This window comes from Eretmochelys imbricata, chromosome 7 (genome assembly GCF_965152235.1).
Source record: "Eretmochelys imbricata isolate rEreImb1 chromosome 7, rEreImb1.hap1, whole genome shotgun sequence".
Lineage (NCBI taxonomy): Eukaryota > Metazoa > Chordata > Testudines > Cheloniidae > Eretmochelys > Eretmochelys imbricata.
Window position 1 is genome coordinate 105309812 of NC_135578.1, and position 26185 is coordinate 105335996.

At 40.1% G+C, this 26185-nt stretch overlaps 1 protein-coding gene across 1 annotated transcript in view; it reads left to right on the top strand.

Annotated features, from left to right (window-relative positions):
- Nucleotides 1–22741, top strand: part of CPXM2 (carboxypeptidase X, M14 family member 2) — a 102725-nt gene extending 79984 nt beyond the window's left edge. Inside the window, exons 8-14 of the mRNA XM_077821871.1 lie at nt 892–1015; nt 2830–3026; nt 4751–4930; nt 6507–6804; nt 12035–12174; nt 13457–13556; nt 22488–22741. Of these exons, the coding sequence (XP_077677997.1) occupies nt 892–1015; nt 2830–3026; nt 4751–4930; nt 6507–6804; nt 12035–12174; nt 13457–13556; nt 22488–22741 (1293 nt within the window). The remainder of the gene's footprint in view (nt 1–891; nt 1016–2829; nt 3027–4750; nt 4931–6506; nt 6805–12034; nt 12175–13456; nt 13557–22487) is intronic.
- Nucleotides 22742–26185: the final 3444 nt, after the last annotated feature.

Consider the following 26185-nt stretch of genomic DNA (forward strand, 5'->3'; position numbering starts at 1 on the left):
CTGCACACAGTGGGGACAGTTCAGGTTATGTAGCATGCTCTCCCCCTTTCAGATGAGGCTTATCTTGCTATTCTTTCCACATCGATATCAATTCATGCTGCGATCCTACCACAGATTTCATACTGTAATCTAAGCAGAGTTGGACTTGGTCTGTACTCAGGTGGAGGCCTCCAGATAAAATCAAAATGCTTCAAAAATGTTTTAAAATGATTCAACAGGTGATGTTCTTCCCTCTTACATAACCAGAACCCCAGTATGAGATCAGGGGTACAATGCTTCTGGAGGTATCTTCTACTGGACTGAATATTTGACTAGGGGCCTGGAACCCCTACATTCCAGTCACAACTCACCACTAACTCACTGTGTCTCAGACCCCATTGTAAAAAAAGGAAGTAATTATTATATTTACCTATCTCACAGGAGTGTTGAGAGGATTATTTACGTAATTATTGTTAGGGCTCTGAAAATGTCAAGTGCTATATCCAGGAGTGCAAAGTATTATTATTTTTATTTATTTTTATTATGACTGTTCCTCCTCTCAGATCCTTAATTTAAATAATGTCAGATGTAAGAAGGATTTTGAACTTCACCCACACAGTCCTGTTCTAGCAGACTGTTATACTTGTTCTAGCTGAATGAAAGTTTGGTTCTGAGCCAGCAGACCTATAACAGTCTCCAAAATTGATTTTTCAACAATTTTGTTTTCAGCTTCAACTTTTCGTTTCAACATCTCAGAAAAAGTAAAACGAATATAGTATCTTTTCCCTACATCCAGTTTTGGATCATAGACTCATCTAAACCTTGAATGAATTATAATCAATATTGTGTGTATATATATATTTAGTACATATATATAAAATATACATAAGTGCATCATTTTTTCTTTGACAGTTGATGAAAGTTGTGAATGAAATGTGTCCGAATATCACGAGAATTTACAACATTGGAAAAAGCCACCAAGGTCTAAAGCTGTATGCTGTCGAGATCTCAGACAACCCGGGAGAACACGAAGTTGGTTAGGATTATATTCTGATTAAATCTATTTCAGGATGGTTTTATTTTATTTTTTAATTCCACACATCTGCAGCAATTATCGCTGAAGAAACTTAGGTTCACTGCAGCAATGATTTTGAACGTGTGTGGGAGGAACTTCAGCGTTATATTTCTAACAGGAGAAGAAAAGATTGAACATAAATAGAAGACATTATGGGAGTGGGATCCAATTAATTAATGCTAATGGGTTATTATCTTTACAAATTTTTAAAAAAAATATAGAGTGGATTTTAGTGCAGTGGAATGTGATTGGCTTACAGCCCTCAAGACTGAAGTTTCATGTTTATCTATAGAATATGTGTACCACAAGCACAGGTAGCTCAAATTTCCCTCCATTGCCCCACGAATGTTCTGGGCATAGTGTCTGGTGGTGAGACTGTAGTTCAATCTACATTCCGTCTCTCAATTGAGAATACCAACAAGGATGCTCATATGATGGTGGGATTGGTATGTAGAAAGGAGGAAGATTCAGCTAACACAAAGGCGTGTAGCAATGCGCATGATGGGGAACTGTCCATCACATGCTGTGTGCATTGCAGTGCTGCGCCTTAGGTGAAGAAACTGCACACTGCCATTTAGAGTCAAGGTTTAGCTGTGCCCATGTGGCGTGATCTAACTCTGTGATCTGGACTGAGACCACCAAGTCATGTCACATAAGCAACTGAAGGCTTTAACATTTTAATGAATATCAGCTATCACTGACCAGTCACTTTGGCTAAACTTAAACCAAGGTGAAGGGTTCCATAGCATAGTATAGAACTACTTACCCATTCAGTCCATTTAGCCTTCATGGATTGCATTCACAACCAGTGTCCCACAAATGCCCATGTAATAATTATGAGTATGTCTGTTTCCCCGGGGAGAATCTAACATTTAGATGGGAAATTACTACACACAAATGGTTGCAAACGCAAATATTTCAAGCATATTTGTGGAGGCCACTTGAAAAATCTAGTCAATGGTCTTCATATGCAGTATGTGCACTCCTTCTTAATGCATTAGGTGGCAGTTAGTTCCATATTTCCTAGTCTAGTGATATTCTGAAGGATATAATTATTCCAAACACTACCAGTGAGATGCAAATAAAACCTCCTTCTCCCATCATGTGCCGGTGAAGGAAGAATTTGGTCACTAGGTCTAATAGTCTACAGTACCTATTGTTTGTTAGTGGTATATATGGTTAAAGGGGAGTTGAATACATCCTGTAAGAACTATGCAGTAAAGGACAACAAATATTGTGGCATTTAATAAAACCTTGCCAAATAAGTATGAATCATTGTTTTAGATTAATGAATGAAAAAGAGTGCTTGAGGTCAGAGACATGTTCTACAGTCAGCAAGAGACTCTGTATTATGTATCTATCCTTTATTTATGGAGAGATTTGTCATGTTATCGTTTAAAATCATAGATCTTTTAAAATGGTGTTCTATATCAGTGTTTTCCTGTGTTTTCCTGTAATTGGAAAATATAAACTAATATAATTTAATTTTGTAGTATGTTTTTCAATGGAAAATGTACCCCAAATGCTTTACATGGTTGCTGTAGATATTATCAATACATAATTAAGTTATGGATAGGAGCAATGGGAAAGAGAAATTAAGTGGTATAGGTAAGTTAGAAAAGAGACATTTTTTTCAGCTGAGATGTGTTTATTTTGGGGGCTGATCCAATCCCTTATGAAGCCAGTGGAAAGACTCCCATTGACTCCAATAGGTGTTGGGTTGGATCTTTGGTTTGCTCCACTAACTACATTCCTGTCCTGTTTGTTTTCAACAGGTGAGCCAGAATTTCGCTACATTGCGGGGGCTCATGGGAACGAGGTGCTTGGACGTGAGCTAATGCTTTTGTTAATGCAATTTATGTGCCAGGAATATCTGGCTGGGAACCCACGCATTGCACGCCTTATTGAGGACACCAGAATTCATCTCCTTCCTTCAATCAACCCAGATGGATACGAGATGGCATATGAAGTGGTAATGTGACTGTCAACATTACTAGCAATTATCTTATTCATAGTAGATTGCTAAAATATGCTCCCATTATCATGATTTAAAAAAAAATGATGAAATTTGGATGTAATCCAAATAAACAAAGCCAATAAAGCAACACTCCAAAAGGAAAAGGAGAACCCACTGAGATACCTTATTCGTAAAAACTGGAGTGAACGGTCTTCCAGATGATCTCAGTTGCTGTGAGGGCACCTAAGGAAAGAGGCTGCCTGTAGGCTAGCCAGGACACACACCATATAGGGTAGCGTAGTTCAATATGAGCATCTTCAATTGAATTTGGAAACCTAATGGTAGACAGTGCTGTCTATAGTTCGCATGTGTGATGTGTACCACCTGAGAAGCACAGCTAAGCAAACAAGCAGTTGCAATCTACACCAGCTGAAATTTCAGACTGCTCTGTAAATGCAGCCCAGTGGAGAGTGTATTGCAATCCTTCAGTGTGGAAGGAACAAAGGCTTGGAGAATTGTGGATCCACATCCAAGTGGAAAAATTGCATGCCCCCTGATCAGGTACAGATGGAAAAAGCTATCAGGGTTGCTCCGTAGATGCCAAGAATCCAAAAGGACCCAGAGTTTGTAAATCTCAGTCTCAACATATAAATGTTCCCCCTCCATAAAGGGAGTATCTGTCACCTCTACCATATCATCTTGAAATTTTCCTCCACGCACACTCTTTGTCTTGTTCTAAATAACTGTTCTTTTTATATTTTTAATTTGAATGGATACTAGATGATTACAACTTTTCTTCTTCCGGTTCTGAACTTATATGACAAACATCACGGTCAAAACCCATGACAATTCATGAAAGCCAAAAATATGTTTATGAAATTTTGAGTAATTAAGATGAAATGATATGAGTGAAACTAGTAAAATGAAATTCTGTAATACTTAACAGGCACATCTATCTCAATAATTTAATTTCATTCACTTTGGGGAGGAGTGTATAGCTAATAGTTAATAAATGACAATGATCTATTTTAATATAGCATCTTTCATTTCAAAGGATCCCAAAATGCTTTATACCCTTTACTGCCTCTATATAGACTTGTGGATAATTGTGTGTGTGTGTATCTTTAACACAGTGGGTCAGATCCTTGACCTCTGCTAAGGTTGCTTTGTGCTCTTGAAGTGACACAAAGAAATCTTAAACTGGCCATGAAAGGGCTACTGAAGATTTCCCCAAAATAGTCAACTTTATACCGCTTTCTCTAGCATGGAGGGAACATGTCAGGGACAGGATGGGACTAGGATGGAACACACAGCCTCATCCAATCAGCTTCATCCAATCACCCTGTGCAGCTTCCAGCTGCTGTAATTTAGAGCGGTCCATAGTTCACTACAATTAGAATGCATTCGCCTGCCAGAGACGTACAGTCGCTTGGGATAAAATTCAACACAGATAGTAACACTCCATAGCACTACCAGCCAGAGATTGAAGAACAGAGTAGTTTATCCAGTTGGAACTTCAGCAGAAAGATTAGGCAGGCAGAATATAATTCCCAATGCTAGAATTAGACCACGATAGCAGGCACCCATACTCCTAGAAAATAGTTCATTAGGATCCTACATAGCTACAAACATTTAAGACCTTGAATTTATGTTTCTACGGAAAGATGCATGCAGCTGTTCAGTGTAACACAAGCCTGATTGGTGATAACACAGTGAACGATTTGAAAATTTTGTCACAGGGTTCGGAATTAGGAGGCTGGTCTTTAGGAAGATGGACTCAGGATGGCATTGACATCAACAATAATTTCCCTGATTTAAATACCATGCTTTGGGAAGCTGAAGATAGGAAGAAGTTTCAGAGAAAGGTCCCAAATCATCATATTCCAATTCCAGAATGGTACCGTTCTGAAAATACTACAGTAAGTACAAGTAGCTCCAGAGAGAAAGGGAGAGAGAAAAGAAGGTGGGGTGAACTAGGGATGAAACCTCATGAGATATTTGTATAAAAGCTTTTAAGAGCCTATTTGTTATTCAGAAACTTAAATCAGGAAGAGAGTTAGTACACATAGCAGTGCATATTAAAACTTAAATTCTCCCCCTTGAATTTCATTAACTTCATTTGTTTTAAATAGTGAGAATTATTGTAATTATATTAATTTTGTAAGGTATTTGTTTATATCTCTGGGCCTCTTTTTTAAAATTATTTTGGAGAGACTGAGTTTTCCGTCATTTTAATGAGACATCTCCATCGGTTTGTGAGATCGCAGAGCTCTTTAGAAAGGACAACACTAGACATCAGGCAAATTTCCCCTAGGTTTCCTACTGAATTTTCCTTAAAATAAATAATATCTCTTAACAGATCAGACTCCATCTTATATTCAAAACCATCTCAGTGACCTGTGTTAATTGCACATATTGGATAATAATGCAAAGACATTAAGTCTTTTCTGCATGTCTTACTTTAACAGTGGCCAATATTTCGAATGGCTGAATATAGCCATCTTGAGATGAAATGAGGGGAAGGCACTTAACCCTTGTGAACTCTGTGTGATTTAGAAATATTTTCATACTTAAGCCTCTTTAGTTTGCAAATATTTTCATTTCCATTGACACGAATGGGAGCAAAGGCAGGGCCTTGGCTGCTGCTACAGAGGGCATGCACTCTCACTTCTGAACTGGCTGTTTACCAGTTTGGCACCCCAGCATAAGGTTGAGCAATATGAAGGCTGTATTTTATACTGGTTGCTAGCTGCCTCAAGACATACAGCCAGTGGCCACAAGGATGCAGGGAAGCGCTGAATACATCCCCCTTTCCCTTTCTCATTCCCTTTCTGCTAGTTACAGGGAAGAGGGTGACACAGGAATTGCAAGGCTCTGTGCTAACAAAGGATCCCCTTGTATTCAGGTGATCCTCCCGTTGCCAGCTATGCTGGCTTAGCATTAAGTGACCAATGTGCCTCTGAAGATTGAGGTCATAGTTTCTAAGTGATAGGAGCTTTGCAGCTAAATCCTCATATATTGCTTTAGTTTTAATATCTCACAATAGAATATGAACAGAATTAAAGAAGGAACAAAATCAAAAGCTTGACTCTGAACTTTGAATTCCTGAGAGTTTGGGTTCAAATCCCTGGCTCTCATTCTACCTTCTATAGTTCAAATGGCCCTGTTTTCCAAATTCTGGTGCAGAAGCAGACAACTTTTCATGAAAAATAAGTGATTCTTCCAAGCATTTATCCTGAGATGGTAAATTTCACAAGAGAAGGGGAACTTTTCAAGATTTTCAGCATTTTGCTCCAAAATTGTATGAATACTACTCATGGGATTTCAGATCTATTGAATTTAAATGTGAACCCAAACCCTAGTTCTGATTTGGCTTCAGACCATATGTTAAACCTAATGCATAATTGAATACCATCTCTTTGGTCACTGTCCAAATAAGTGAGGACTACTGAATTTCACACCTCCCATTGAAGCTGTTGTTTCTTTTCCATGCAGGTGGCAGTTGAGACTCGAGCAGTGATAGCATGGATGGAAAAAATTCCATTTGTACTGGGTGGCAATTTACAAGGAGGAGAACTGGTTGTTGCATACCCATATGATATGGTTCGATCTACATGGAAAACTCAGGAGCACACACCTACCCCTGATGACCATGTATTTCGGTGGTTGGCATATTCATATGCCTCCACTCACCGACTAATGACAGATGCCAGAAGGAGAGTATGCCATACAGAGGATTTCCAGAAGGAAGATGGGACTGTTAATGGGGCCTCATGGCATACAGTTGCTGGAAGTAAGTGTCTGAAGTAACTTTGCCTAGGATTCATTGTAGAACAAGCCTGGTAAATGCTATAACACTGTAATTTTATGGTACTTGTCACACAATTCATGGCAAGTAAACACCTCCACTGAGAGAATAATAGACCTTAATGAAATCTGCCCTTTTGCGTTTCATAAGATGTCCATGGATTGACAGAGAGCTGTCAAAATTTCCTTGCAAATACCTCATTTACTGCTGATGTTTTCCAAAGGTGTGCATGTCATACCGTATTTATTAAACACATTTAAAAGTTGCCTGTCACAAGTCAGCCACATCAAGTGCCATACGGTCCATTCCAAAATTAAAATTGATCCAAAAGAACCAACCAGCCCAAGACCACTGACAGGAAGGAACCTGCCAACCTTAAGCATGTCACTCCACCAACAGAATGTACCATTGCCTTACAAAGGATGGAGGAAAAGAGGAGTAGCGAATGCCATAATCAAAGGAGTAGCCCCAAAATGATAAATAACAAGCAAGACCAAGAGCTCTAATAAAGAAAATGGCATGTAAAACCACGTACTTGTATCTATTTACAGTTGTTATTGTTGTCATATTTAATGTAAATAGATACCATTTTCTTTATTAGAGCTTTTGGTCTTGCTTGTTATTTAGCACCATCCTCACTGTATAAACAGTGCTACTTTTATTGGATCAGGCAAAGTTAATTGTGGCTGGCACTGAAGCCAAGCTTATTGCACTTTAAAATATGTTTCACTATGTTAAAAACAACTGAACAAATTCAGGGGAAGAGATGGTGAACTGTCCACATTACAAAAACAGTTCCTGCAGATAAGGGTCCATGCATCATGCAAATTCTGAAAACTTGGAAAGTTGACTGCCTAATTATTGAATTTGACTTTAATTTTCTTAAATGCTGTATAAACCTGATTATGAATCGATACAACAAAGATAAGGCTGGCAGTATCACTAACAGCTGTAGCAGTAAGTAACTGGTACAGCATAGATGCTGAGTAGTATATGATTTCTTAGTAACAATTTTATGTTGAATTTGGTTCATTGAATTTGTTTTGTTCCTATATGATGCTTCACATTATTTTTAATATTCTGTTTTCTGGTGTTATAATGAAGTCTCTGGGTTTGTTTTGTGGGGAGATTACTAGAATATTTTTTTCTATTTTTCTTCTTTCTTCTTGTACCAAGAGCACTAGACTGGGATTCAGGAGACCTGGGTTCTATTCAAAGCTGTGTCACTTTTCTGCTGGGTGACTTTGGGCAAGTCATTGCCTCAGTTTCCCCATCTGTAAAATGGGAATAAGGATGCCCCCTTTGCAAAGTGGAGTTAGGTATTTAGGAATAAGCTGACAATAATTATTAGGAGACTAGTGAAAATGGTTTAAGTGAATCATAAACCAAAAAGTCTGAATTATTTTTAACAATTAATACCAAAAGCCTCATTAATCAGAGACATGAGCTGAGTTGCTACATTCAGCTCCAAACCCAGAACAAAAGTGCCTCAGATTTGAGGGTGAGGAGTTGCCTGTCTGCTATGTCAACATTATTTCTACCTAGTCACAGATTTTCACATGGACTGTTCTCTCAATTATTCCTCTTTTAAGCCACACAGTTGCAATAGGTTTCAGAGTAACAGCCGTGTTAGTCTGTATTCACAAAAAGAAAAGGAGTACTTGTGGCACCTTAGAGACTAACCAATTTATTTGAGCATAAGCTTTCGTGAGCTACAGCTCACTTCATCGGATGCATTACTTATTCTTTCTTAAACAGCTGTTCATGTAAACTCTGTTCCCAAAGTGACATTCCTGAAAATAGCCCAGGGTCTGCTCTAACTTACTCTCATATCGTTCAATGGGCTTCTCCTCAGCCCAAAATAGCTGAATTCAAAGCTGTTCAGGACCCTCCCAGCCCCCAGCCATGCCCTTGATATGCCCCTACACTGGGTTTGTGAAGGAGCTGGTGTACATAAACCCTGCACTGAGAGAGTTGCCCAGAAGCTCTCTAGCCCCTTTATACCACCAAATGACCCTGGAGGTGTAGTAAGCTGGCTGTAAACAGCTTCTGCAGATATCAAATGCCTCAGCATTTCTTGGGTATTTAACTACATTATTCCCTGTAGCATATCATGGGCTTCCATGTAAATGATCTCTTCAATCAGTCTAAAAATAACATCTAAGCAGTGGATAAGCCCCTTGTACACTACGCAACATATAAATCTTATCTTTGATTTCCAATGCTGGATTTGGGCATTCAAACAATATATGGAGAGTTCCTCCTGGCAACACTGAGCCATTATTTGAAGGAGACGTGTGAAAACAGAGCAATTACTGTGTAACACAAAACATTTCACCATAGATTATCCAGGATGAAATACGATATGTGAAGAGAAAACGTTTGTGAGCATTTCTCAAATGGAAAGGAAACAGGCTTCTGCAGAGCAGCATATGCCAGCGTCTGAAATTTTAGTCTTTCCCCATCAACAAACATATAAAAATTTAACATCTGTGTTATATAATCCTCCTACTCTGCATCCAGAAGGCACTGAGGGCTCATTAAACACTTGACTGCTGCTGCATAATAATTGGATTGATTGGATCTTCTTCTTTTTTTAATTCTCTTCAATCAGATATACTTGGTGAATGTATTTCCTGCTAATCTTTGCCATTAGGAAAGAAATCAGTTTATGATCATTAATGAGCAATTTTCTTCTTAGCCTTAAATTTTTTTTTTATTATCAGTTTGTTTGGATAATGAGAAATTAATCTTCGTTCCTTCCTTCCCCCTGCATTCAGCCTGGTCATTCAATTGTGTTATCTGTGTTAGTTTGGAGAATGTTAGTAAATGAAATTCCCCAAAGGGAGATTCTTCTGGGAATCAGCAGAGAAACGGAAAAAATGGAAGTGGATTGGAGGTCTGCATCTACATACAGACTTCCCCAGTGCTCAGGGAAATCTGGGGGTTAGCGTTTGGCCCACTATAGAGATTGGAGGTAGTTGTGAAGTATGGACACAGATTGGAGCTTCATCAAAGTTCAGGGATGGTTGGTTAGGACACATCGTGAATGAACATCTTTATTAGGAGACAACGATACTAATTCTGATCTTTTGCAGGACCCTATAGAGGAAACAAGAATGCAGTCCATAGTTCTCTCACAGAGCCAGGCTCTATATATGGAATAGGTCACCCAGAACTTACAGGTGAAAGGACACCAAACATATCCTGTACGACCTTTACTCTTCTCTATTCCCTTATCAGTTATATATGACGAACTCATATGTACTACTTCTGTAGGAAAATATTTGTACTATCCACAATCCTGTTTATTGTTAATAACTGAAAACCAAAACCATGCTCACTCTACATATGGGCATTTAAGAATGGTATAAATGAGCTTATTGCCCCCACGCCAGTGCTCACTAGTATCAAACGACCATCCTTCTTTAGCACAGTGTAGCTACTGAATGGTCTACAAGAGTTTTTATAGCTCCAGGGAAAATACTCTGCTGCTGACCCCTCTGCGTTAAAACCTGCACTATTATCAGTAACTGTGTTTCTGTGGAAAATTACAGGAAAAAGGTGGCCTTTGAGATAGCTAAGTCCTTCCCCCATTTAGCGCTTTGATGGTGAGGACCATGAGAAGAATTCAGCTCTCAGTTTTACTGATGTAGATTAAGTCAGTGGAGTTACTCAGACTTCCAGTTTCAATGAAAGTAGAATTGGACCTTGAACTGTACTTGGGATTGGAATGGCAGCCTATGTAAAGTGTGAAGAATTGGTATTTTTTGCTCTTGGCAGTACCTTCCACTTAGCAGACAGGATGCTGCATGCTGTACCATCTATAGTTTCAGAGTAACAGCCGTGTTAGTCTGTATTCGCAAAAAGAAAAGGAGTACTTGTGGCACCTTAGAGACTAACCAATTTATTTGAGCATGAGCTTTCGTGAGCTACAGCTCACTTCATCAGATGCATACCGTGGAAACTGCAGCAGACTTTATATATACACAGAGAATATGAAACAATACCTCCTCCCACCCCACTGTCCTGCTTATCTAAAGTAATCATCAGTGGCACCTTAGAGACTAACCAAGTACTCCTTCATCTATAGTTTGTGATCCCATCTTGTGGGTTAGGCCAAGATATGTTGTGTTGCAATGATCCTCCCTGGAGAAGACAAAAGCTTGGAATACTGTAATTGGGGCATCAGAAGGGAAGAACATAGTGAAATCTGACATTTCTGGGAATTGCTACTATAGGGGCATCTAGGCTTAGTTTAAGAATCCATTTAAGAGCTCATAAAGTTTAGCACCTCCTGGACAACGGAAGAACATACACCTCAGTAAAAGGAGAGGTCATATTTCCTGCTATTTCCTCCAAGTGCTTCCCTCTTTTTCATCAGCATCACATCCATCTTATCTGTAATAAGCTTAACCCAACTATTTTTCATTTAGATCCCAAATTTTGTTAGACCCTGAGACAGCAAGAAGGTGACCCCACTTTCAGCACTAAAGGGGACTGAGATTCATGCTGTGTGTCATTAGTGCATTGATGACAAAATAGTCCATACTTTCACACACGCTCACTCAGCAGTCTCACATATATGCTGAATAAGAGAAGTGATAGGACTGAACCCTGCATTATAGCTCATGTTTAAATTTTGGATTTTAAAATGGAACTGCTTTTGAGTTGTAGGATTATAAAAAGCTTTCAGAACCACCGCCTTCTAAGGTTTTCATTTTTATACCAGTTACCATGATGTATTTTTCATGCGACCAAGACTCCCATAGTCTTCAAGGGGCTTTCAACAAGGCTTATACTGAGGATGAGTACAGTAGCTACCTCCACCTCTATCTCGCTCTCTCTCTCTTTTCATCTTGGTTTATCATGCTCTGTGCTACTCAGTTCCTTGTTTTAAATGGGATAAAATGAAAATGGACCTTCGTGTCTATAGGAAAATTTTAAAAGTTTGCATCAAGTTTCGTGGAGCTATTATGGCTTTACTTCTTTAGAATTGCAATTTAGATTTTGTTTCTATTGGCACAATGTTATGAGAATCAATTTAATATATTCATGGCATTTTTAAAACAGCATTTTCCTGCCAGAACTGTCGTCTACTTTGTGCTATTCAGATATTCTGCTCTTTGATTAAAATAATCAGGTCTAGTGCCCAAAATAAACAAGAGCAGCATTTTATGGTTCTAAAGCTTTTCTTATTTTATTACGTCAACAGGTATAAATGACTTTAGTTACCTGCACACAAACTGCTTTGAGCTATCCATCTATGTGGGCTGTGACAAATATCCTCATGAGAGCGAGTTACCTGAAGAATGGGAAAACAACCGTGAATCCCTGATTGTTTTTATGGAACAGGTATGAAAGAGAATACCTTTCCCAATTAGAATTCACTTTGGAAGGGGCCTAAGTGAAAGTCTTAATTTGAAGTTACTGTAGCCTGCTGTGTTTTCTGGTAGGTAAGGTTCCAGTCCAATGGACCCATACAGTTTTCAGAGGTACTTACTATAACCTTGCTATTCCCCCAGGTTGTTCACAAATTACCTTCTACCTGATCCTGCAGAGACAGATGCTAAAGAGTTCAGAACTGTGCTGATTCCTATAGGAGCTCTCAGTGGGTTGCCCTCCACAGCTTTTCAAATCAGCCAATGGGATTCAGACACATATCTTCCATTAGCTTAATTATTTATCTTCCATTGGTTCTCATGCTGCTTTGGAAATCTCAACCACAGCGTTTACATTGCATTACGGGTAGAGTCCAGATTTGACCTTTAAAATCCAGAGTGCTCCCGCTAAAAAGAAACTGAGAAACTTTGTACAAATACCTATACAACTAGCCATCATTTAAAACACTAGAAAAATCTTAATATACTTTTTTATCCAAAGTTTTCCAATCCTCCATACACCCCTGGTGATCTCACAGGGCTAATATGTTTTATTTCAGTTTAGTAAACCCCTATGTGGTAGCTAATTCTTTCACTAAAGGTTTCACTTATGATCTGTGTTTTGAATTATGAACATTTTTGGCATTTATCATAGAAACCTTACCCTTCAAAATTACTGGCAGAATTTTTTCAAACATCAGACTATTTTAGTTTAAGTGGACAAAATAATGAAGCATGTTAAAATTTTACCAGAGTGCAGTGCTTGATTAAAAACAATCGCATGAAAATCCCTTTGACTTGCTACTTTTAGTTGTTTAATCTGGCTCTCTCTTATGTTCATAACTGCAGAAGCTCTAAAAAAAAAGTGAAGTCAAAAGTGGCTGATGCCTAGAAAGTGAATTTTATGTTGATAGTGATATTTCAAAACTATATTATTTGCAAAGAAGATAAAAAAACGAACCGATCCTGTTGACATACATATATTTTATATGCGTTGAGAATGCATACCATTTTACCTACTGCAATATGCAGACATGGGGAGAAGGCTCAGATTCTACATTTGAGAAAAAAATGTTCTTTTTAAATTTGGGGCTAGATTAATTATATCTTTCATCCAAGATTTCTGGCGGAAGAGAACATAGTCATTATCCAGTTAATGATTTGCTTTCTCATGCAGATGTGACTGTTTGATGATTCTATCATATTTGGTTTTCACTGTTGTGTAATAGGTATCCATTTATTTGTTCCGCTACTAGGTCCACCGGGGCATCAAAGGCATGGTAAGGGATTTATCTGGAAAGGGAATTCCAAATGCCATTATTTCAGTAGAGGGTGTTAACCACGACATTCGCACAGGTAAAAAAAATGCTGCATTCTGAACCATCTGAACCATCTGACCTTCTCGGTTAAGCTAGGATATGGTGTGTTGCAGTGAGGAGACAAAAGCTTGGAATGCTCTGATTGGGACATCAGAAGGGAAGAACATAGTGAAAGTTGACGTTTCTGGGAATTGCTACTACATGGGCATCTAGGCTTAGTTTAAGAGTCTATTTAGCTTTTAAGAGCCCATAAAAGTTTAGCATCTCCTGGACAACTGAAGATTAGGCTCGATATGTTTATGGAGGAGATGGTATGATGGGAAAACATGATTTTGGCAATTAATTGATCTTTAACTATTCATGGTAAATAGGCCCAATGGCCTGTGATGGGATGCTAGATGGGGTGGGATCTGAGTTCCTGCTTATATCAAACGACCATCCCTCTAATTCTTTCCTGGGTATCTGGCTGGTGAATCTTGCCCATATGCTCAGGGTTTAGCTGATCGCCATATTTGGGGTCGGGAAGGAATCTTCCTCCAGGGCAGATTTGAAGAGGCCCTGGAGGTTTTTCACCTTCCTCTGTAGCATGGGGCATGGGTCACTTGCTGGAGGATTCTCTGCTCCTTGAAGTCTTTAAACCATGATTTGAGGACTTCAATAGCTCAGACATAGGTGAGAGGTTTTTCGCAGGAGTGGCTGGGTGAGATTCTGTGGCCTGCGTTGTGCAGGAGGTCAGACTAGATGATCCTAATGGTCCCTTCTGACCTTAATATCTATGAATCTATGACATACACCTCAGTAGAAGGTGAGGTCTATTTCCTGCTATTTCCTCCAAGTGCTTCCTTCTTTTCCATCAGCATCACATCCATGTACACAAATCAGTAGATTTATTGCAAACAAATATAGGGCTGCATTGTAACTTTACAGTTTTCCCCGAGGAAGGGACCGCACATAGCTCCAGTGCCCTAGGAGCACACCAGAGAATGAATTGTCACTCAATTCCCCTGGTCTGGAGGAGGCATAAGTAACTTCGCTCCTTTTCATGGAGTGGCTACTCTGACCAGAAGGTAGGGAGGGGAGCCAGGGCTCCTCCCGCTTCTTGTCCTTCTTCTCCCCCTCCCTGCCTACTTGCTTGTAGTGGTTGGTATTGGATAGGTAGCCCCTGCTCTCTCCAACACAGTTGAAATCACAGTCTGAACAAGGGAGGCCTTACTCCCATGTGTGGCCAAGTGAGGGCGGTGACTGTCTAGCCAAAATTAATTAGAGCACCATTAACAATAGCAAAGGGTGCTTCTGTGGTTATTAATCGTTAAGGGAACATGAAAGATTTAGAGGTCTAGTTTGGATGAGCGTGAAAAGGTGAAGCAGCTGCTGAAGGAAGGGAGGAACCTCATGCTCTTCAGAGGTTTGCAGTTCCACTGTGCACGCTTGGTGGAATCTCGGAGCCCGGTGGAAGGGTTACTTCACGCAGGGTGAATTGCACTCATAGAGCATTGCTGATCCAGATTTCTATTAAAAAAAGAAAGTTAATAAATGTGTGCATTCAGTATTTTCACAGTATTAATTAAGCAAATGTGAGCCAGCAAATTCAGAATGTACCCAGGGCTATTCAGAGGGAGTTAGATCAAACATCTGGACTTTTCCAAAGTACTTTTGAACTAGTTTATTATTATTATTATTTATTTGTACTGCAGTCACGCCTAGGGCACCCAGTCATAGACAAGTGTCCCTTTGGGCTAGGTGCTGTGCTAATACAGATGCAACAGGTGGTCTCTGCCTTGAGGAGCTCACAGTCTATGATGAGCGACAACAGATGAAGGAACACCAGGAAATGATACCACAGTAATGATTAGCATAATAGACTGTCACAGCACAGTAACTGCTTAATAGTTGTCAGGATTTTTGTAGGCATCACAACAGAAGACCGTTTTACTGAGGAATTTGAAAGAGGACAATGAGGTGGCTTTGCAGATGTTTATGGGGAGCTTTGCCCAAGAGTGAGGTACAGCATGAGAGATAGCATAGAAGTGTGTGTTTGAAAATTTAACAAGTGGGTGAGGAAGACTGGCATTATTGGCAGAGCAAAGGTGAGAGCTGATTTTTGATAGCATGTGAGAAGTGGTAGATAGGGTGGGGCTAGCCTCTGAAGAACCTTGTAAGTGAAGGTGAGTAGTTTGATCTGGTAGGGAGTGGAGACTCAGTGATGAGATGGAAAAGGAGAGGTGATACGATCAAAGAAACAAGCCAGGAAAATGATCTGTGCAGCAGCATTTTGAATGGAGTGAAGTGGGGGCAAGATTGCATTTATCAAGGCCAGGGAAGAGGATGTTGCAGTAGTCGAGAAGTCAGATGATGGTGACTAGATAAGAGTTTTAGCTGTGTGGCTGTAGAGGAAAGGCCAGATCTCAGAGATGTTATGCAGGAAGATATAGAAAAATGTTGATGTCTTTGATATGAGTATCTAGACAGAGTGCTGAAAAGAAGATAATATTCAGGTTACACCCCAGAGTGATAGGAAGGAAGATGGTCCTCAATCACTGAAAAAGGGAAAGGAGTCTGGTGTGAAAGTTAAGAGCTCTGTTTTGGACACATTGAGCTTAGTCTGATGGCTGGACATCCACAAAGAGACATAAAACAGGCTGAGATTTTAATTTGGACAGAAAGAGACAGGACCAGAGTAGAGAGGTAGATCTGTGAGTTGTTTGCGTTGAGATGACAGGGAATAGCATTAGCTCTGATGCTGAAAAATATAATTCTTGCAAAGAGCACCCCTAAACCAATACCGGTTCTATCAATCTCAGAAATACCATATGCAGAGGTGGTAATTTTGTAAACAAATGTAAGGATATGATGGCCATATACTCAAGGGTTGGTTTGGTATTAGAATGAGGGAAAGCAATTAGCAATGTGATATACTGGGTATTTCATTATCTACCCATCATTGAATTTAAGATCTGCTTATACAGTTGTATGACATAATTAACCAATGGGAGGCTATGGAATACCAGGAACTCCAGCAGTTTTAGGTAAGCAAGTTCTGAGTCTCAGATATCTACTATTTTAGGTTAGCTGATTCAATAATATCAGCAAATTTAGCTCAGTTATGATAAGTTTTATTTCAACTTTACTATGTCTCTGCTGTGAGAGAAAACATAGAATTGCAGATATTTAGTAAGGCAATTACGTCTTCTTTATATATTTCAAAATGGGGCCACTGGAAAACAAAAGAGGGAATGAAAATAATCAGTTGTTTTTCCACTAACCTAGAAAGCTGTCATAAACTGTAGGTTATATTACTCTGGTAAATGTTTACTGGGAACTGAATAAATGCAATGGATGATTATTCCAATCCCTCAATATACTGGGTTACATTAGATACCACACTGGAGAATAGTGGATGATTTAGAGAAAATACAAATCTGAGTGCATATGGAGAAGAATCCCACATGAATGTATAAGAACAGAATTATGGAAGACCCCACAATCTGCTCTGTAAACACTCATGGACTTTGAGGAAGTTTAGGTGCAGGTCTGAATCAGAATTGTCTGGTTAAGGTTCACTGCTAACTATTAATAATAAAAAGAGAAAGTATAATTGTTATTCTTTTCCATAATCTGGGAAGTGTAAAAAATTGATACTCATACTTATAGATGGAAACATGGAACTTCTATCTTGACTTACATTAAATAAATAAAGGGGACGGGCTGTCATTAGTCTTTGAAACTAGAAATTTTATGGGATAGCCACTAAGCTAAAATAATATATAGATCTGCAGAGAAAAAAATAAATTATTTCTGTGGGATCTCATTCTTCTCTCTTTTATACCTGTTTAAACTGGGACTATTCCCACTGAAGCAACGGAGTTGCACTGCGTCAAAATTGGTTTAAACAAGAGGAGAATCTGGGCAACTTTCTTTACCTTTCTAAGTTTTGCTTTAAAATGGATTATAGCTATTAAGTTTTTAAAATACCTGCTATTTTCTGACATGTAAATGGAGTCAACTACCCTATTAAGCAGGTGAGAATTGTGTCTACAATAAGCTTTCTATTAACATACATTTGTTACAGGACATTTCTCCTCTTCCTTCTCTAGTGCAGAAAGAACCTTCTGTTACTTTCACTTAGCGGTACAATGTATCTGATGGGAGTAGGAAGGGGTGACACTGTGCTGATAATATTAATAGGTTAATTGAAATTATTGATTTTGTGAGACCAGGAGCTTGAACACATTGTTCCCTTTTTTTCTTGCTGTACATACAGCTATTGATTGAGCAGAGGTGATGATATGGTTTTATGGTTACATGTGAACTGTGCTCTGTCAGATGACCCTGGGAAATAAGTTCATTAGTTGGATCAACAAACCCGTTTGGACACTTTTTACCTCCGCATTTTTCAAAGACCAGCTAGCAGAGGTCATTGGATATCTCTTATTGAGATATAAAATTAAACAGTTATTCTAAATATATTTTATTTATATTTAGGGCCTGATTCCAATGACCTTATTAATGTCAAGTAGCACCTTGCTCCTCTTGTTATTCCATTGGCTCCTTGAGATGATGGGGTTCACACATCTCCATTACCCAGGGCTGTGCATTCTAGCCCTTAGCATTAGGCGCACAGTCCTGCGGAAAAGCTGAACCAGCCCAAAAATAGCCTTGGGAGGAGGCTAACGTGTCAGAGGCACCTTTCTGAGGTACTCTCTGCATCTCCTGTGTTCCCGGCCTTTACCAGCAGCAAAATGCAACACCACTTGTGCAAGCCCAGCTGTGTTGACTAGTCTATTGTGGGGGTGGGAGGAGCTGAGACCCTGTCCATTCCCTGTTCTAGCGCAGGGGAGGGAGTAAGTGAGTGCACGATGCCCACTTACCTCTGCATACCTAGATACAAGGTCTGCGTAGCTCATATAGAGGTGTAAGGATGGCAGGGGTATATTTTAAAGGATTGTGGGCACCTCTCTTCTCATTCACGACCCCACACCCTCTCTCCTTAAACAATCAAAGAACATCCCTGTGGCAACTCCACCCATTGCTGTCATGAAAAGTAACTTTAGGAAAGCATCTGATGGATTTTTAGCTGTCTATTAAAAACATTTAGCAGCAGGAAATAAGGAAGAAAAGTCAACACTGCATGTCCAGCTACCTTTCAGCAGACCCCCCTAAAAGCTCCATGGGCGAGCTGTGTCCAGAGATTGCTGTTTTGAGAGCCTCTGGTGTATATAGGATCCTAGCCCATTACAGGGACTCAGTGTCAAGAACATAACCTACACTGCTATCAGTTCTGGAAGGGTTGGTGATTTCTTTGAAATTAAAATGGAAGTGGAATATTTCCCAAGTAAAAAGACCATTTTGCCTGTGGCAACCTGCCACACATGAAGCAAACAATTAGCGTTTTACTAATCTCAAAGCTTTTGGTTTATGGTGAGCCACATTTTCTGGTTTTGTTTCATATAGTTTCACGCCCATCTTTTGAACACCAAATGTCAAAGTGAAACTTGGTCAAAATTGCAGTATTTCGTTCTCTCTGTCAGCATTTCTCGAGCAGCTATTACCACAGTGCCTAGCTTTTGCATGGTTTTCAAAGCAAACCATAAATTAACTCAAGTTTGCCTGAAACTCTTGTAGAAAGCTTTATTTCAGAGAATCTGATAAGAATTTCAGAGTTTCCAACAACATCCAAAACAAAGATTTTGCATCTAACATTTCTCTCTAATTGTTCACCAGATTTTATTATTTTAGTGGGTTGACTAATAACAATACATTATCTTGAAGCACTGCTGGCTGCTGCCTAGTACTCAACTATTTATGGGTGTACACCATCATTCCTTGGGCAGGCAAATTAACTTCATAGTAGGGCCCTTTGTTGGTAATAAAGCATTCAGACAGATCCTCAGTTGATGTAAATTGGAATAATTCCACTGACTTAATGGAGCTACACCAGCTGAAGATCTGGCCCATTATAATTTATTCCTCCTAATTTTTATTTTATTATCTGTCACATTGTTAACAAGATCAAGGTGCCTTCTGGAGTCTATTTACATATATTCATTTGATATCTTTCGTAGTATGTGTTGTCATTTTAACTGAGTACACTATCTCTTTATGTTTATCAAAGTACCTCTTAATATTCTCTAACCCCCCCGTATTTTTGATCACATGTCTCTACCATCTGTACAGGAATTTTTGATGTAGTTCATTTAGCCCAGAGAATGAAATCTCTTCGTACCCTGAGATTAAATGATGGGTAACAGGAGCAAACTCTTGGAATGAACTCTACTTGTTTTAAAACAGAAAAGAGCTAAATAAGTAAATCCTGCCAGTAGTTTGTATTTAGCTCTATAATTATTTCCTGGTGGTGGTTGAATGTGTAGCTTCTTTTATAGTATTTCTCAAGCTATGCTAAAATACATGACAAATGCTTGTCAGAAATGTGTGGATGCACCAAAGGCTAATTGTGTCATTAGGCACAACCTTGTCCAAAGTGTGATGCATAAACTGCACCACCAATGCAATATCCTACAAGGCACTGTGGTCAAGAGACATCTCTCTGAGACAAAATTTCCTTTGTTTCCTCTTGCTCCAGAGAAGTAAGTAATTTGCTGCTGGCCTATACAGCACCAAAGTACCAGAGGCGGATTACAGTTATGTGGGGCCCTGGGCCAGAGCACATGGGGGATGCTCCCCACCCCGTCCCATTTTTCCAGGGCCCCCCAATTGGCCAGGGCCCCTGGCACGGGCTCCATTGACCCAGCATTTAATCCGCCACTGCAAAGTACGACATCCTTCTGCACCAGCATAGCGGTGCTGGCTAGCATAATGGGGCAGAGTCAGGCTACACTATTGCCCACCCACTTGGTCTGGGAGAAAATACGCCCATTTAGTCCTGTGCACTTGGAACCAAAGTGGATTCTCAGGGCCAACCCCAAACCAGCTCTAAGTTCCTGTGGTGGACACTGCAGCAGTACAGGACAGGCACAGCAAAGCAGAGCTCCATGATAATCCCTCCCCACCTGACTCGCCCCCTACTCCCAAGAAGTGCACAGTAGCCAGATATCAGCAGAGAATATGGCCTATCTCCTCTTTTAAAACACTCTCAAACTGGTTGGTAGAAAAATATGAGCCCTCTTTACTCTACGAGAAGTAACTTGACCAGGTGTGTCAGTTACGTCCTCTTTCACAATAATGCCAGGAGATGATTAGCACTGTTTTTTGGTTTTGTTCTTTTGCTGATTCCTGCTATGTCAAACCATGATGCCCAGCTTATCCAGCCCCAATATACAATTTTGGATCTTTACACAGATGCAAGATATAAAATATAAAGCCCAGCTCTAGCACAGTCTGTCTTCTTCTTCCCAGCATACAATCTTTTCATCTTGATTGTCTTTCATTTTAGCAACATTGTATTGTAAGTCACCCAGGGGCAGGGCCAATAATAGTAATGTCATTTCACATGAATATTACAATAACTCTTCCTGTGGGAGATGTCACATTTCTTTATATATAGTATTACATTCTAGGAAACCTTGAAAATGCACGGCTACAACTCAGGAGGCTTTACTAGGGTAAATTGTAAAACAAATACAATTTTACAGTAAGAAGCTAAGTTTCATTCCCTCTTTCAATCCATTATGAAACATATTTGCTGCTTAAAATAACATCACTAGAAGACCAAAGAATGTCCAAATTATTGGGTAAACATTAAGCCATGGATATCTTCTGTAAGGAAAATCATTAAGGCCCTGATTCAATGAGGTACTGAAACATGTGCTTTGCTTTATCCACGCAAGTAGTTCAATGGATTACAATGGGATACTCATGTCTTTAAAGTTAGGAATGTGGTTAAGTACTATGCTGAAAATCATGGCCTAAGTTACATATGAAATTGCTTTCTGTCGACGAATTGATATTATAAAGCAAAAACATGATTGCTGTATGCTGAGGGCAACAGTGAAAGGGCCCCCAAGTGGCAAAGGTGGCATATCAAGGAATTATTGTGGGTGTATTTTAATTCAACAAAATATCAAACTGCTAAGATCAAACTTAATTTGGCTGATGGTGCTGGGAAACAGGTTATTTTTAACCCTTCTCTCAGCCCTGTGTATATCTCACCTGTCCAGAGAATTCTGTTTGGGAAATCAGTACTATTTTTTATGTACAGTTACAGAAAATTAGGATGGTAAATGAAAACTGTAATGGATTTTCATGGTGGCATTTTGTTTTTATTGCCAGCTTCATTTATGTTTCCATGGTGAGGGCTACATAGTCACACATAGGAGCAGCCAGGCCTAGGCTACTTTTCCAAATTGTGACTTGACTTGGAATCAAGCACGTCTTTTTTTTTTTTTCCCCCATTTAAAGGTCATTAAAAAGGCTGCAAAGAAAGAGCAGTGTTTTGCTTAAAACATTCTGTTATTGAGAAGCAGGGCATTGTCAAGCAAATGCTACATATGCCATGGGTCAGATACCTGGGGCCTGTCCTGTTGCTTTGTGTTGCTCTGGTGGCCCAAGACAGCTAGCAGACTGGGCCACCTGCTTGGTGTAGGGGAATCTTTGGGTGAAATAGATCCAGTGTAGCTAGCCCTATACAGCTCCTCTTATGGCCTCCCGTGTCGGGATGTGGCTGGGCACGGGACTTGGCCAGAGCTCCACTACACTCCAGCAATTCTTGAGTGTGGATGAGCCCCCAAAGCTGTTTCAGCTTGTGCCAGGAGCCAAATTGCCACTCAGGTGATCCCAAACTTGGTGGAAAAGAAGGTTGTAAAGAAGGAACACAGCCACCTTTGATGCCTGACTTCTTTCTGGGTCTGGTACCAACCACAGCCAAGGGGAGGTTAACTGGACATGAGGCTCAAGTCCTACATGTATAACTTCAGGCCACAGACCTAACATAGACCTTTATAGTGAATAAGTGTTGACATATCTGTCAAAAGAGCAATAGTCTGAAAATCTTCTTTTCTGATTTCTTTAACAGCGAGTGATGGGGATTACTGGCGTCTCCTGAACCCAGGAGAATATGTGGTCACTGCAAAAGCGGAGGGCTATACCTCTTCCACCAAGAACTGTGCAGTAGGTTATGACATGGGAGCCACTCAGTGTGACTTCACAATCAGCAAAACCAACCTCGCACGAATCAAAGAAATCATGGAGAAATTTGGAAAGCAGCCCATTAGTCTGTCAATCCGACGGCTCAGACAAAGGGCTAGGCAGAGACGCCAGCAAAGATAGACTACTTTCTCTGTTGTAACACATGGCGTTTACAAGCTCTGCTTAAATCAAAACCAATTATAGTAGTAAAAGATACATAGCCAACATTAACATGTTTTTGTCTATTCGAGGAGTTCTAATTAGTATATTTGTATTGAAAAATCTCTTGAGCTTCCAAAACCTTTTCTCCTCTGAGGTTTTAGGGATACAGTTTTTGTTCCCTGTATACAATCCAGCTAAATGCACATTGGGTGGGGGACCTATGCAGGGTAGTGGAATGGATTCCTCCTCTCTCTGCTGTGCCAGCATCACAGTGTCACTGTTTTTCAGGTGTTGCTATGCTGTGGGCACCGGATTTGCGCCTTATTGACTTTTAAGTAACAAAACTGCACAGGAAGGTAGGATGGATTTTCAAGAATAATCCACATCAATTTGGGGGAGAACAAACTAGAGAAATACAGGCCAGCTCCTCAGTTGGTGTAAATCAGCGCCAAAGTTACTACATTGATTTACACTAGAGGAGCGCCTGGCCCTACATTTTTAGTTTCCTGTCAAAATTCTAAGAATAAACATAATATCCCTTGTATGCTTGGTAGCAAGAATGCAATGGGCACTTTCAAGTACAATTCTGCTAAAACCATGATTATTGCTGTTAGAGCTTTGCCTTACTCAATACATTCTTATGATTCCTGGAAAAAGATGATCACCAAAGTATCATTCGGAATTGAAGAAAATAAACTTCAAATAGAAAATCTTTGGTGAAAATACATGTCTGCTATATTTAATTTATTTCTTCTTGTCAACAACTTATCTTGTACATGAAGAAAAGAGAGATAAATGGTTGCAGAATCAATAATATACACTGAAAGCAATCATCAACCCTTGCATAATAACTAGTTTTAGTCCATCCTATGGAAGCTATTCCAGCATATACTTGTTCTGTAAATACCATTAAGCAACAATGTTGCCACAGCTGGGACCCAAGGAAATAGCAGGACTCTCATTAAATTCTGTATTATTGAGATGGTTGCATTATTTATTAAGAGCACGAGTCTCTCTCTTTAATATTAGAGAAGTATCCAGGGTCAAGCCTTCTTAAATTCCACTCCAAGGTGCATTTAAATTGGGTGGTAAAGTCCCTGGATATTTCAGTCTTCTGGTGCAAATCTTGGTGCACTTTCATTTAAATTTAAAAAAGCAAAGGCCTTCAATGAATTGAATATGAGGTTAGACTAGATGATCACAATGGTCCCTTCTGGCCTTACAATCTATGAATATGTAAAATGAATAATTTAGCCCCCATGTTATTTATTTTGATGTTAAATTTTATTTATTTCACCCTGTCCTCATCCTTTTAGTGTTCAATATGCCACAATTTTTTGTAGTGCCAACACCTAATTGCATCAGCAAAGTTGCCAAGGAAGACCTGGAGATTTTTGCAGCTGAGTAGGAGATTTGTGTGCCTGGAGAGACATGGGGAGGAATTTGGTCAGCAGTGCAATAATTAGTAATGTTGACATTTAAACTGACATGTTTAGGTTTCAGAGCCAGCACTCCTAGTTAAAATAAATGGGGCAGTTCACTCCACACCTATGTAATGTTTCAGGTTGTTGGCAGACTCAAAGCAACACTGAATGAGTTTATACTGGGTTCACCTTTAGAAGGTTATCTTCAAAACCATACAGATTAGAAAGGTACGTCTTTAAAAGTAAAAGCCTAGTTCCGGAGCACAATTCTGCTGCAAGGGGTGGATTCCATGGCAAATTCTGAAACCGTGGAATGTCAGAATGTATGTGGCTTGAGGACCGTGGCATCTATTGTTTCCACTTTTTCTTCTCCAGTACTTACTCCTGGTATTGACTTTTGATACTGGATCTTCAACCAAAACATTTATTTCTTACAGGAGGCTTTCTATGTTACAAGATCAGGCGAATGGAAGGGAGTAGTACAGGAGATGAAGGTGCACTTACTTTTCTCAAAATACCCTCCGACCAGCCTCAGAGGTGAGGAGGTTTTGTCTGGGCCAGCAGGGGAAAGAAAATCCTTGGCCCTTTTAAGGATTGCCCCCTCTCACTCCTCTCTTCCCCATGGGCTAGAGGAGAGAAGCTAGGTGGCTGATTGGTTGGACAGAAGGTTGCAGCACAACCTTATTGGCTACCAAAGGGTGCCATTCTGCACTGGGAAGAAAACTCCCTCTCCTTTCCCCTTGGGATTAGAATAGGACTGGGTTATGGGGCCTTGCTGAGGGCATCATGCTAGTTACTTTTGGGTGCTGCGTAGGAATTTTTCCTTCACTGCCAGATTGGCCTGGGGCCAGTGTGCGGGTTTCTCAACTTCCACTCAGCCGCCCAGGGACCCAATGGGTAGGTTAGGTTGTAAAATTCATTTTGTCACAATTTGGTAGGTGCCTAGTGTACATACTTGTTCAATATGGGGTCCGATGAAGTGAGCTGTAGCTCACAAAAGCTTACGCTCAAATAAATTTGTTAGTCTCTAAGGTGCCACAAGTACTCCTTTTCTTTTTGCGAATACAGACTAACACGGCTGCTACTCTGAAATATGGGGTCTGGTTCCCTGGTAAACCAGAACCGGAGGTGGATTAGGAGAAGACATCTCCTAAAAAAGGTGGAGAATGGAGTTGGAACTCCTAATGTCTGGTACAATGAGAAGACAACCCCTGTCCCTGCTCCCTTAACCCTCAGGTGAGGGGAGGCTGATGGGATTCCAGCAACAGTGCTGGGAATGGTTTAAGAGGTGGGGGGGCTGTTAGCAGTCCTCCCCCAGGAGATAGAAATTATGGAAGGAGGGATAACTTGCACTGGATGGGTTATTTCTGGATAATTTGCAGATGTGTTTCTTAATAAAGCTGCAGCCTATTTAAACTATATTCCTGGTGTCTTGTCTTGTCTTCCTGTGCTGCCCAGAACAAATATACATCTGCAGATGGGTACATGCACAAGTACGGGAGCGCGAGTCTTGTTACTCTGATGCCAATATGGACAAAATAGTTATGGAGATAACTAATAGTGCCTGTATCGGCGTGCCCATTCCGCTCTTGCAATCCAGCCCCTTGGCCCCGCTCCTCACAGACTCAGGGACACTCCAAGCTGGTGCAACTCCTGTGCTCTTTATTTGTGTCCGTTTCCCACCACCCGTTTCCTATGATATACAGGCTATTTACCATGGCTTGGCCTAACACAGGCCTGGTCAGGAACAGAGTAGCAGGCTCCTACCTCTCCCTGAGCTTCCCTTCCCTCCTGGTCTCCACCCTCCTTTTCACTCAGTTCCTCACAGCCTAATAGCTCCTGCCTAATGAGGCTGGCAAGTACAGTCAGTGATTAGGCAAACCTAGGCTCTTTACCCAGCCCCAATCCATTCCCCCTGATTGGGGTTGGAATGGCAGGAGCTGATTGAGGCTTCCCCAGCAGCACCCTGCCACACTCCCTTATTCAAATTAAGCTGTAC